Genomic DNA, 11,992 nt, shown 5'->3' with positions numbered 1-11,992 from the left:
CAGCATCCTTGGGGAACACACAGCAACAGAATAACCACGACGTGACCTCTGCCAACGGAATGCATGAAGATTCTGTTGTCATTGTTGGCAAAGGTCAGTATTCCATCTCGGAAAGTAAAAAATTAAAAACAATAAAAGAGCCCTAGCATCAGCAGTGGGTCATCTTCAATCTGCTGGGATGCAGTGATTGCAGTTTCACAAAACGTTCTGGCCGTTTCTTTCTTAAACGCAGTATTTTTTCTATACATCAGACGAAGGTGTTCTTGTTCCGTTTTCATTTTAAAATCACTAAAACAAACAAACAAAAGCAACAGGTATTGGACAGAGAGACCGTAGTTCCACAGGCTCTTGTGCTGCTTTCCTTGTTCGATAGTTAACTCATTTCCTCATTACTTTCACATTGTCTGCATGCTACGTGTACAGCGTGTTGTTTTATTGCTTCTTGTGCTGTTGCTGTTTGAACATAGCAACCCATTACAGGTCCAATGCTCTCTCCTATTGTTCTGGCTTCAACCCTCGCACTACCTAGCTCCCATTCCTCTCTGTTGCCATGTAAACTACGTGTATCAGTAGACAAGGAAGCATGCCGGGTGCAGTGAATGCTGTGGCGACGCTCCCAGAAACACACACAAAACTCAGGGAGAGAGGGATTGGGCTTTCCTATGGATTGTGTGAGGATTTTCTTATTTTGTTGTTTATTTTTACTCTGAAATTTAAAACTTTGCGGTCTTTTGTAATGTACTTTTCCAAATGATCACACTGGATATATGCAGGAGGCACAGTGAAGAGGCTTTGTTAAGTGATGATGAGGTACAGAGAGCATTTTATTTTTCAATACTTTTGATTTTGCAATACTTTTTGTAACATTTGTCGTTCTCTGAAGTGCTGTGGAAGATTAAAAAAAAGAAGCAGCAATGTTGATACTTTTAGTTGGACAATATACCAGACCAAAAAGTGAAAGTGTTTCATTTTGGAAAGGAATTAGAATGCGGAACACAGTTGAATAAATACAGTTGTAAAAGCAACAGCAAGTTATCTGACCTGCATTGTGACGTATCTGCTACTAGGTTTGAATGACTCGTAAGTCTTCCTTTGGAAATCTGTTTTGATAGATAGTCTTGGGTACAGTAGTAGACAGCTGTCACATTAGTAAAGGGCTTGACTGCTTTTAATGATTTTTTGTGTGTATTTGGATGTTGGGCTGGCGTTAGTCTGAAATGAAATGATTTATCAAACAAACGTGTCGCCCTTCCTCAGCGGCTGTGACGAGGACAGGTTCTCCCCAGTTTCTAGTGCTAAAGAGCTGTTCCTCTGCGGTTCATATATATTTTTTTACTCTTTTTGTTTTGTTTTAAAGGTGTGTTTGGAAGCCCGACGGCTTCGTTGACCTACAGCCAGGCTATGCTGTGCTCTGCTGAGAACGGGGACGGTGCTGGGAAGCACAGCACGGAGACCCCCCCTGCCATCTACGGGAAATCTGTCCAGCAGAACAGCCACAGCACCTTTGAGAGCAGCGACCAGGCTGAGAGAGAAGTGAGTGCTGTGGAGCACAGCTGAGAGGGAGACAGCGCCATCGCTTTTTATTTTCTTTCCATTTGTTGTTGGCAGCCGGCCATAAAATCAACCTGTTACTTTCAGTTTCTTCCTCTAGAGGCCGGCTGCTTATTGCTAGAGTTGTTTTTGTGTTTTTAACATAGTGATCCGGAGTAGGGATTGTGTAATAATGCCACGCTAGCCGTTCTCCAGTCATCTCCTGATAAGTGAGCACAGCATTCACGATTCTCCCTGATAAATGAGCACAGCATTCACGATTCTCACTGATAAATGAGCACAGCATTCACGATTCTCACTGATAAATGAGCACAGCATTCACGATTCTCACTGATAAATGAGCACAGCATTCACGATTCTCACTGATAAATGAGCACAGCATTCACGATTCTCACTGATAAATGAGCACAGCATTCACGATTCTCACTCGATTGTTGATTTGAAGGAGGGATGGCTTTCCTATCCTCTTCCTATCCTAGCCTGTTTGGAAAAGACTGTGCACAGTCTCTAGTAAGCGTGTTTCATACTCTGAGGGAGTGATGTTCACTTGACTTACTTTAAACCTGGGATTTTTAATGTTCCGGGTGAATCTTCTTCTTGGATTTCAAGCATGCCCGGGCTTTGTTTTTGTGCGCAGGTGACAGTTGCCATCTCCAAGTCAGCCCGTGATAAGATGAGACGGAGGAAGAACAAGGCAGAGAGGGAGCAGCTCCTGAGGGAACAGGAGAGGAAGGAGAGACTCGAGGAGAGCCTGAGGGAGCGCCTGAGGGCAATTGACATCGACAGCAGCCCGGACGGTACACACTGGGGTTTTGTTTTGCAATGAAAATGATGGTGCATTGACATCATTGCACCGCTGTTCATTATAAACAGCTTCCGAGTTGAGCCGTCGTTAACCTGCAGGTCTGTAGACTCTTCAAACCCACTTGAAACGGAAATCTGCAAAACTAAATGGGTTATAATACAACAGCATTAATACCCCCTGCAGTGTTAATTACTAATGCTTAATCATTGTGGTATGTGTGAAAGAGCCCTGATAATTCCTATATGGTGGTAAGCAGAGGGTTAAATGCTTGTCTGTTTTTGTTTTTTCCCCCCACTGCAGATCTGATTGTGAACGGAGGTGTGCTTCTGAAATCCAAGGCTGAATCCTTGTCAGCAGAAAGCACCCCCCTCAGCCCCCCTCCCTTGAAATGCACTCCTAGCTTGAGGAAGGCGCGCTCCCCCAGCTCAGGTAGGATCTGTTTATCACTCTGCTTCTGAACCCGCGCCGCTGAAAAGCGTGCGGGGCGGGGCAGGAGGCACAACCGAAACAAATCAGCTGTAACTGAAGAAAGTCTACTATTACAAATATCAGAAACGTTGTTCATTTTTATAACATGAAGCGCATGCCCCTGTATACCTTATGACTGTGGGTCTCTGAGTGTTTGTAGCCCTGTGCTTTACCCTGTGCCCTATGCTGTGTCCCCCAGACGAGGTGTCTGCTGGCCCCCGGACCCAGCGCAAGCAGAGGGCCAGCTCCATCCCCCGCGCCAGTGAGACCGTGGAGCCCTCAGACGTGCGGCCCTTCTCCAAACCAGAGCAAGCACTCCTTGACGCCCTCCGGCTCATGGCTGACGACGACTGGTAAACACAGTTAACTGTGCATCGTTAACATGACCACAGATCAGACCTTTCAAATACATCAGCTAACCCTGTGCATCGTTAACATGACCACAGATCAGACCTTTCAAATACATCAGCTAACCCTGTGCATCGTTAACATGACCACAGATCAGACCTTTCAAATACATCAGCTAACCCTGTGCATCGTTAACATGACCACAGATCAGACCTTTCAAATACATCAGCTAACCCTGTGCATCGTTAACATGACCACAGATCAGACCTTTCAAATACATCAGCTAACCCTGTGCATCGTTAACATGACCACAGATCAGACCTTTCAAATACATCAGCTAACCCTGTGCATCATTAACATGACCACAGAGCAGACCTTTCAAACACATCAGCTAACCCTGTGCATCGTTAACATGATCACAGATCAGCTTTCAAACACATCTCACTCAATCAGAACCATTTTGACTGGGAGACATGGAGAATTCTAGTCAAATCTTTTGTCAATTCGATTTATTGTCTTTCTTTTAGTATTTCTAAATTTAGCACCGTTGAATGTTTTTATCAGTTTGATGATCTCATTCAGTCAGAAATGGAAAATGCATTGTATGGAACCTGTTCAGTCTTGGCCTCTTCCCTCAGATAATGTTGATCTATAACTGACTCGGCAATGGCTCACCTTTTAACTTTTAGTTTATATATATATATATATATATATATATATATAAATTATTGTTTATTTCTCATAGGGAAAAGAAGATCGAAGGCATTGGCTTCGTAAGAAGTTTATCCATCTACCATCCGGATGTGCTGACGACGAGACTTCACGACATAGCGCTCGCTATGATTCGGGAGGTGAGTCTTGTCAGTGTACGATTGGATCAGGGAAGTGTAGTTCAAAACACTGTTTTACAACTGAGACCTGGTGTGTTTACCTGGTGTTTTGAAAAACTCCTGTGGTAAGCTTTTACAGGCCATGAAAGAATGGCCCGTTCACCTGTCTCCTCCTCCTCCTCCTCCTCCGTCTCCAGGTGAAGAACCTGCGTTCAGGAGTGTCCCGTGTGGCGGTGATGTGTCTGGGGGACATGTTCACCCACCTGAAGGTCATGGAGCAAGAGCTGGACGGCACCGTCAGAGCGCTGCTGCACAAAGCAGGAGAGTCCAACACCTTCATCAGGGAGGACGTGGACAAAGCCCTGGGCGCCATGGTCAGCAACGTGACCCCGGCCAGGGCGCTGTGTGCACTCATCGCTGGGGGCTCCAGGTGAGAGGCAGCCTGGGGGCGGGGGGGGCTCCTGGAGATCTGAGGGAGGGCTATGAAGCAGTGCCCTGCCTGCTCTGTTTTTTTGACTGGTACGTTACCCCCAAAAAACAAAGAGCTCTAGAGCTATGGCCAAAAGCTTTGCATCGCCCTGTAGAATTAAATCGCTTTTGCTTCATAAAGTCGAATGAAACCTGCTAAATAATGTTACGTTAACATATTGAATTTCATAACGCTTTGTAGTTTTCCCATATGCTGAACGAAAAACTGACAAAAATTGAAAAATGTGACGAAACCTAACCTGAGATTCTGTACTACTGTTATGGCTTCCAGTAGACTTGTGTGATATGATTTACATATTTTCTTTGTTGATGTTAAATAAAATATTGAAATTATGTTTATATAGATTATAGTTGTGTGTTTTTTTTCTTTTTAAATCATGTCTCAATCCTAAAGTTCCCGGTGATGCAAAACCTTTGTCCATAGCTGTAGTTTTGTATTTGCTGCCATTCTCAGGGATGCATATTGCTAGCATGTTTCTGTTTGAAACAGTTCAGGATAGCGGAGGCGTGAACATCGCTCTCCTCCTGCTGTGTGTCTTGCTTGGTAAGGTCTGCTGACTCACACGATTCTCTTTCCCCTAGTCACCTGAACTCCGTGGTGAGGAAGTGCACCGCGCTGCATCTCTCTGGGCTGGTGGAGAGGATGGGGCCGGGCCGTCTGCTCTCTGGAATCAGAGACGTTACCGATCGACTCTTACCAGTCGTGGCAAAGTTTACCCAGGATAGCTCTCCGGAAACAAGGTACTGCTCAGTTGGCACCGGAGACATTGCCCCAAACTTTTGACCTCTTGAACTTTTGAGTCAAACTTTGAAATCTCACTTGGCAACCCTGTCGTGATATCAGAGTAGTGCAGTATTACGCTTGTGAAACCGGAAGTGATCCAGTTTAATGAGTTTATTGTTTGTGACTCGTGTGTCCAGCCCGGTTTGACCTTATCCTAATCGTTTCAGATACTACGGCCGTCGAATGATTTACCTCATGATGTCACATCAAGACTTCGACAAAGTGCTTGAAAAATATTTAACGCCAAAAGACCTGCCATACATCAAGGATACTGTGCACAATCTACGGCTGAAGGTACTTTTGAATTACCTTACGCAGGCTGGCTTTGAAAGAGAAAGAAATAAATGATCAAAGAAATAGACACACAGACACATTTCTATTATTTTAGATAATTTATTTTATGATATATAAATGGAAATTTAAAAAATAGCAATTGTTTATCTATTTACATAAATGCATTATTAGCAATGTATCCTTTTGCTTATAAAAGGATACATTGCTAATAATGATAGATTTCTAATAATGAAAGAAAGTAATCAAACTCTTTTAAAAACCTTTATACTTTTTGTGATTCCTTTTGAGTTTCCGTACATGCCAAACACAGTGGAGTTCGGAGGAATCAAAGCTTCCGACTGTCCACTTGAATCTGATTAAAATGCCCCAGCCTGATTCCAGCTCCAAACTGGTTTACATGCAGAATACAGAGAGTGGATTTGTAGTCTGTCCTCAAACGGCAGCTTAAATGAGATGTGCATGCAGACGCTGCAGTGGATGAAGTCTGATGTGTTTTTTTGTTTTTTTGTTTTTTTTCTCTCGCAGGGCCTGGGAGAAATCCCCCAGGACGCCCCGTCAGCGAGGGGGAGACGGTCACTCCCCGGCAGCGGCACGACCCGGGCCTCTTCTAACACCCGGGACCCCCACAGCTCCATCGCCAGGTCAGTCCGTCTCTGTATGCAGAGGTAAACCCCAAAAGAAACGGAATGCACTCCATGACAGTCACTTCGACCAGAAGCTGACGCAGGTGCGGCCCTTCCACTCCTGCTCTTGATTCCAGCCCTGCTCTAAATTGTTTACCTGAACCAATGAAACCTCTACCCAGACCCTGAAGTCGTTGATTATCTCATTGTGCCTGATAGACCTGGAGCGGAACGGCCCTGCAGGACCGTGATTGGACACCCCTCAGTTAATGTCTTCGATGTTGAAATGAGCTTTTCAGATGCTTGTATCACTGGACGATGGATAAAATGTGAAGCATCTATTAATGGACCCGTTTAGAGGAATGTGTTTAGTGTGTCCCGACTCTCTGTACCTTGAAGAGGCTGCTGTGCTTGTCATTTGTATGAAACCTCGCTCTTCCCCGTCATTTGAACAGGGAGCCCGGCGAGTCGACCTGGAAGCCAGCTGTGCGGAACCTTGTGGATAACCACGAGTTCATCAAGCAGCTCACCGGCACGCTCAACTCCAAGGACTTCAGGGAGCGCATCAAGGGGATCCACCAGCTGGTGTCGGAATGTGAAACAAACCAGGACCTCATCATTTCAAATATGTTTCCGGTAAGTGCAGTGCTGTTTTGTTTGTTTATTTATTTTTAACATGAATGAGACTTTAACAAAGTGAATATTTTAACTTTTAAAGATCGATGAAAATGGGGTGCAAGAAATGTACTTTTTTTTTCCAACCACTTCTGAAAGCTGAATTTATGAAGTGGGCAGGGCTGTGCAATAGAGAACAATGGAGAACACACATCAGGGATGGAAATTTGACTCCCATTGCAGAGCTGTTTTGATCCATTCCTTGTTTTACGATGAGATTTAATAAGACACACCTCAGCTTGCTACACTGTGGCTAATCAAGCTTGTAATAAAACCTGGAATGGGTGAAACTGCTGCGCAATAGGAGTCTTATTTCCATGCCTGCACATAGTAGGGTATTAAACAGGCAAGAAATACAATACTAGGGAAACGTTGAAGGTGAAAAGCATCCCTTTCAGGTTAACCTCCCCCCCCTGCCTCTCAAGCTGATGCATTCCTGCTGTGCTCTTGCAGATTTTCGATGCCTTTAAGACCCGCCTGCACGACTCCAACAGCAAAGTGTGCCTGATGGCCCTGGAGTCCTTGCAGAAGATCATCCTCTTGCTGGGGAACCACCTGTCCCAGGTCGTCTACATCCTGGTCCCTGCCATTGTGGACACCAACCTGAACTCCAAGAACAGCGCGGTCTACACTGCTGCCATCAACGCCCTGCACTGTCTGTCTGAGCAGCTAGGTGAGTGTTAAAGCTGTTCTCACCTCTTCAAGTTTGCTAGCCCACTGTAACAGTGCAGTTGCTCCGGAGTCACTCCAGAGGCCAGGTTGGTGCAGTAGGGTAATGGCCTTGCCTTTCACCACCTGGGGTCCCAGTTTCAATCTGGTTTGGTGGCCTTCTGCAGCTGCCACACAGTTCAGCAGCAATGAGATTTGCATGCCAAAGATGGGAAAGCCATGGAGCCTGAACTGTAGCCCATTGAGATGGTGTGCAAGCTCAAAGCTGCCATTTATTCGTGCTGCCCCTGCTCTGTTGACAGAGAGGTATGTCATCAGCCAGTCCAACACCTTTTATTCTGATTGAAAATGAGCCGCAGTGAAATAATTGTGTGCCTCTTGTCTTGTAGATAACAGCGTGCTGCTCCAGCCTTTCTGCACCAAGGCTCAGTACCTGACTGGGAAGGCCAAACAGGACATGACTGAAAAGGTGGCAGGTAAGTAAACAGCCAAGCCGCTGCACTGGTGGAAAACTGCCATGGCAACCCAGGAACAACTCCTCCTTGTTGTGAGCACACAGCATGCACCCGAGCCCGTGCCTGTTCTCACCCTGTACCATAAGCCCAGGCGTCATGAAGAGTTGAGTGTTCGTGAGTGCGAACAGAGAAAGTAAATGAGAAGAGAGCACCTCTCGGTGGCTGTTGGTGGTACTGCACTGAAGTGGCTCACACCATTTTTTCTAAATACTTTTTTTTTTTTTTTTTTTCCCTATATTGAAAATATGAGCTATCCCTGTGTCCCTTTCTGAACTTAAAAAAAACAACGTTTGTTTTTGCCTTCTACTGCTGCGGTGATATTGGGGTTTATGTTGTTGGCTCGTTTGCTTTCCTTCCGTTAAAACTGCTGCTTGTGAATGTAAACAAGCTGGACTGACAACCAGGTTGACTGGCAACGTCGAAGGCAAACAACAAGCAAATGCATTTGAGTGTCAAAGATGTAGCTTCATAGATGGTACAGAGGGGGAGGCGATGTTTTAGGGGAGCACCTATAAAAGCCACCTATTTGAACCCTGAAGTTATATATTATATTACCAGCAAGTTTCATTTGAAGGTTTTAATGAAGACAATAACTACACTTCTGGGTTTTGATTATCAATGCATGGATGATCATTGCGCGTATTTGATTAGGTTACACCACCTCTGCTCTGATTGCTAGAAATCCTGTGTGTTTCAGATCTCGTGACGGAGCTGTATCCACGAAAGCCTCAGCTGGTGGAACAGAGGGTGCTGCCCCTCCTGTGGCACCTCTTGAGCAGTGTGAGCAGCGGCAGCACTCTGCCAGGGAAGGGCAGCAGCATGCGGGGCTCCACCGCCAAGCTCTGCAAAGCTCTGTCCGAACACATGGGCGACAGCAACCTGCTGAGCCTCGCCGCCAGCAAGTCTCCACAAACCAGCAAGAACGTACTGGAACTGCTGGCGATTACGACCTGAATCCACAATCGAAACGCACTCGCACACACGCACACACAGACACAAACACACACCGACACACTCACACAAACACACACCGACACACTCACACAAACACACACCGACACACTCACACAAACACACGCATACACACACACATAGACACACACACACACACGGATATAAAAACAACAATTAAAAAAAACTATTAAAAAAAAAACAAAAAAACACAAAACCTAAAAAAAAAAAAAATCTACAGAAAGCTGTTTACTTGAAAACGAACGGCATTATTTTACAATGATGATCACAGTGCCTGCACTTTTTTTATGGTGAGAATTTCAAATTAGCACAAGAGGGGAGCAAGCGTCTTGGAATCAACACTACATAAGCTCTAGATCAGAATCAAAAGAAGAGAACAAGACTGAGCTTATTCAACGAAAGACTTCCTGCACAGTGTGAAGAAACACAAATATATTTATATTATGAGCACCAGATGGGGTTGAATGCCTTTTTTAAAGCAAAAAAACCCTCAAAGCGTTGCTGTTGTTGCACACCACAGAGCCGGCACACATTGAAACTGTGTGGATCAGTTACGAATGGAACATGAACATGAACTTGTGAAAAGTCGCTGCAGAATGTATTTTCCTGTAATGCACAAAAAATACAGTTCCTGTTCGAAATTAAAAACGTATGTCAGGGTTTCTTTTTGTTTCCATATGTTGTAAGGATCTTTGTGATTCACTGGGATGTCTTTAAAAAAAAAAAAAAAAAAAAAGAAGTGACCTGAGGTTTAGTGTTTTATATCAGTCTTGACTTTGTGACAAAAACAAAACAAATCTATTTCAGTGGTTCTCAAACTTACTAAAACTGGGACTTCTCTTAAAGGGATCCTCTGTGTATTATTGACATGCATCTCAATATATTAAAGGGATCCTCTGTGTATTATTGACATGCATCTCAATATATTAAAGGGATCCTCTGTGTATTATTGACATGCATCTCAATATATTAAAGGGATCCTCTGTGTATTATTGACATGCATCTCAATATATTTAGTGCCGGGACGATGAACACGGGTTTGTCATGTTCCAGTATTATTTCATAATATTGACAGATACAGTTTTTGAATTTGGTCGAAAAACAGAAGTATTATTTGTACCAAATCACAGTAAAAAAAATGACAAACAAAAACAAACGGTACCCCATGAAATTCTCTATGAAAGAAAGCAGAGCAGCTGCTCTGTGCAGCAGAGTGTGTGTTATTTATTGCAGATGTCATGTATGCATTGGTTCCCTTTGCATTCATTATATATGGTTGTTACAGCCGTATGTAAATTCTATCTTGTTTAACTAATACAATACTTTGTGATTTGTTCCACTGAATACATCTCAAAATGTTTGCTCCAATATTACTTGTCCCAGCGCTGCAATATATTATGATACAGTGGACCCTGTTCACAAAGCTTTAGCTCAGGTGATTTTTAAAGAATGTGTTTTTTTTTTATATCTAACTGCACAGCTGTCTAACATATCTGTCAAAGTGGGCACTTTTTTAATGATGTACTAGATAGTGACAGCACGAGCACAGCCAAACCCAGTCCTCTTCTATCACAGAACTGATTCCGCTGGGCTCCACGAGCACAGCCAAACCCAGACCTCTTCTATCACAGAACTGATTCCGCTGGGCTCCACGAGCACAGCCAAACCCAGTCCTCTTCTATCACAGAACTGATTCCGCTGGGCTCCACGAGCACAGCCAAACCCAGTCCTCTTCTATCACAGAACTGATTCCGCTGGGCTCCACGAGCACAGCCAAATCCAGTCCTCTTCTATCACAGAACTGATTCCGCTGGGCTCCACGAGCACAGCCAAACCCAGACCTCTTCTATCACAGAACAGATTCCGCTGGGCTCCACGAGCACAGCCAAACCCAGTCCTCTTCTATCACAGAACTGATTCCGCTGGGATCCACGAGCACAGCCAAACCCAGTCCTCTTCTATCACAGAACAGATTCCGCTGGGCTCCACGAGCACAGCCAAATCCAGTCCTCTTCTATCACAGAACTGATTCCGCTGGGCTCCACGAGCACAGCCAAATCCAGTCCTCTTCTATCACAGAACTGATTCCGCTGGGCTCCACGAGCACAGCCAAATCCAGACCTCTTCTATCACAGAACTGATTCCGCTGGGCTCCACGAGCACAGCCAAACCCAGACCTCTTCTATTTTATTTTATTTTATTTTATTTTATTTTTTTAATAAGATGAACAATTAATCTCCACCTGTTGGGATTTTTATATAGAGTTAAAGGATGGCTAGCGGTATTTTAGATCTAAAACAGCCCTCTGTACTAGACCTGTGTTTGTTCAGCCCCCTCACACCCAGCGACCCTCTTTCAGAACCCCTGATATATTTCAGATTTTATTGTTTTGTGTTTTTTAATGCTCCAGTTGTGTAATTGCACAGTATTAGCTCAATCATGCTGCTGTTTCGTTGAATCTATCTATCTATCTATCTATCTATCTATCTATCTATCTATCTATCTATCTGTCTGTAATCTTGGCTTTAACAATCTAGTTTTTTGCGATGTATTGAGAGTTTCTGTAATAACGTGTTTACCTTTTATTATTTTTATTTTCACTTGACACACGAATACAGGAAATAAATATATATATACAGTATATAAATATTTTTGTTAGTATATTTTAAATGTATACGAATGCCTAAAATCAAAGTGTCCTAGGTGTTGGATGTAATTACAGTGCTTTTGTGTGCAGAACACTAAATGATCTTACTTTCCAGGCTGTTGATTTGTAAAGAGAGATATTGAGCTGGTTTATGTATTTCTCAGTAACTAGTGCCAGTGCTAATATAGCCTTCTCACTGAATTTCTCACAGCTGAATGGTACTGTACTCGTCTTAGAGAGAGAAAAAAGAAACGTGATGGTATATAAATAAATGGTTTTATTTCTTTATATATGTGTGCGTTTTTAATTTTAATTCATGGAT

The 11,992-nt window shown here is 43.8% G+C and overlaps 1 protein-coding gene across 1 annotated transcript in view; it reads left to right on the top strand.

The window, feature by feature from the left end:
* The window catches only part of LOC117421956 (TOG array regulator of axonemal microtubules protein 1-like), a 34,051-nt gene extending 22,093 nt beyond the window's left edge, over window positions 1–11,958 (top strand). The window contains exons 6-19 of the mRNA XM_058988190.1: window positions 4–93; window positions 1,358–1,533; window positions 2,189–2,348; window positions 2,657–2,785; window positions 3,024–3,177; window positions 3,918–4,023; window positions 4,200–4,432; window positions 5,074–5,232; window positions 5,443–5,569; window positions 6,095–6,210; window positions 6,648–6,828; window positions 7,321–7,540; window positions 7,926–8,012; window positions 8,749–11,958. Of these exons, the coding sequence (XP_058844173.1) occupies window positions 4–93; window positions 1,358–1,533; window positions 2,189–2,348; window positions 2,657–2,785; window positions 3,024–3,177; window positions 3,918–4,023; window positions 4,200–4,432; window positions 5,074–5,232; window positions 5,443–5,569; window positions 6,095–6,210; window positions 6,648–6,828; window positions 7,321–7,540; window positions 7,926–8,012; window positions 8,749–9,005 (2,195 nt within the window). The 3' untranslated portion in view covers window positions 9,006–11,958. The remainder of the gene's footprint in view (window positions 1–3; window positions 94–1,357; window positions 1,534–2,188; window positions 2,349–2,656; window positions 2,786–3,023; window positions 3,178–3,917; window positions 4,024–4,199; window positions 4,433–5,073; window positions 5,233–5,442; window positions 5,570–6,094; window positions 6,211–6,647; window positions 6,829–7,320; window positions 7,541–7,925; window positions 8,013–8,748) is intronic.
* Window positions 11,959–11,992: the final 34 nt, after the last annotated feature.

The sequence above is a fragment of the Acipenser ruthenus genome, chromosome 15 (assembly GCF_902713425.1).
Source record: "Acipenser ruthenus chromosome 15, fAciRut3.2 maternal haplotype, whole genome shotgun sequence".
NCBI lineage: Eukaryota > Metazoa > Chordata > Actinopteri > Acipenseriformes > Acipenseridae > Acipenser > Acipenser ruthenus.
This window is presented reverse-complemented; position numbering and strand designations above follow the sequence as displayed.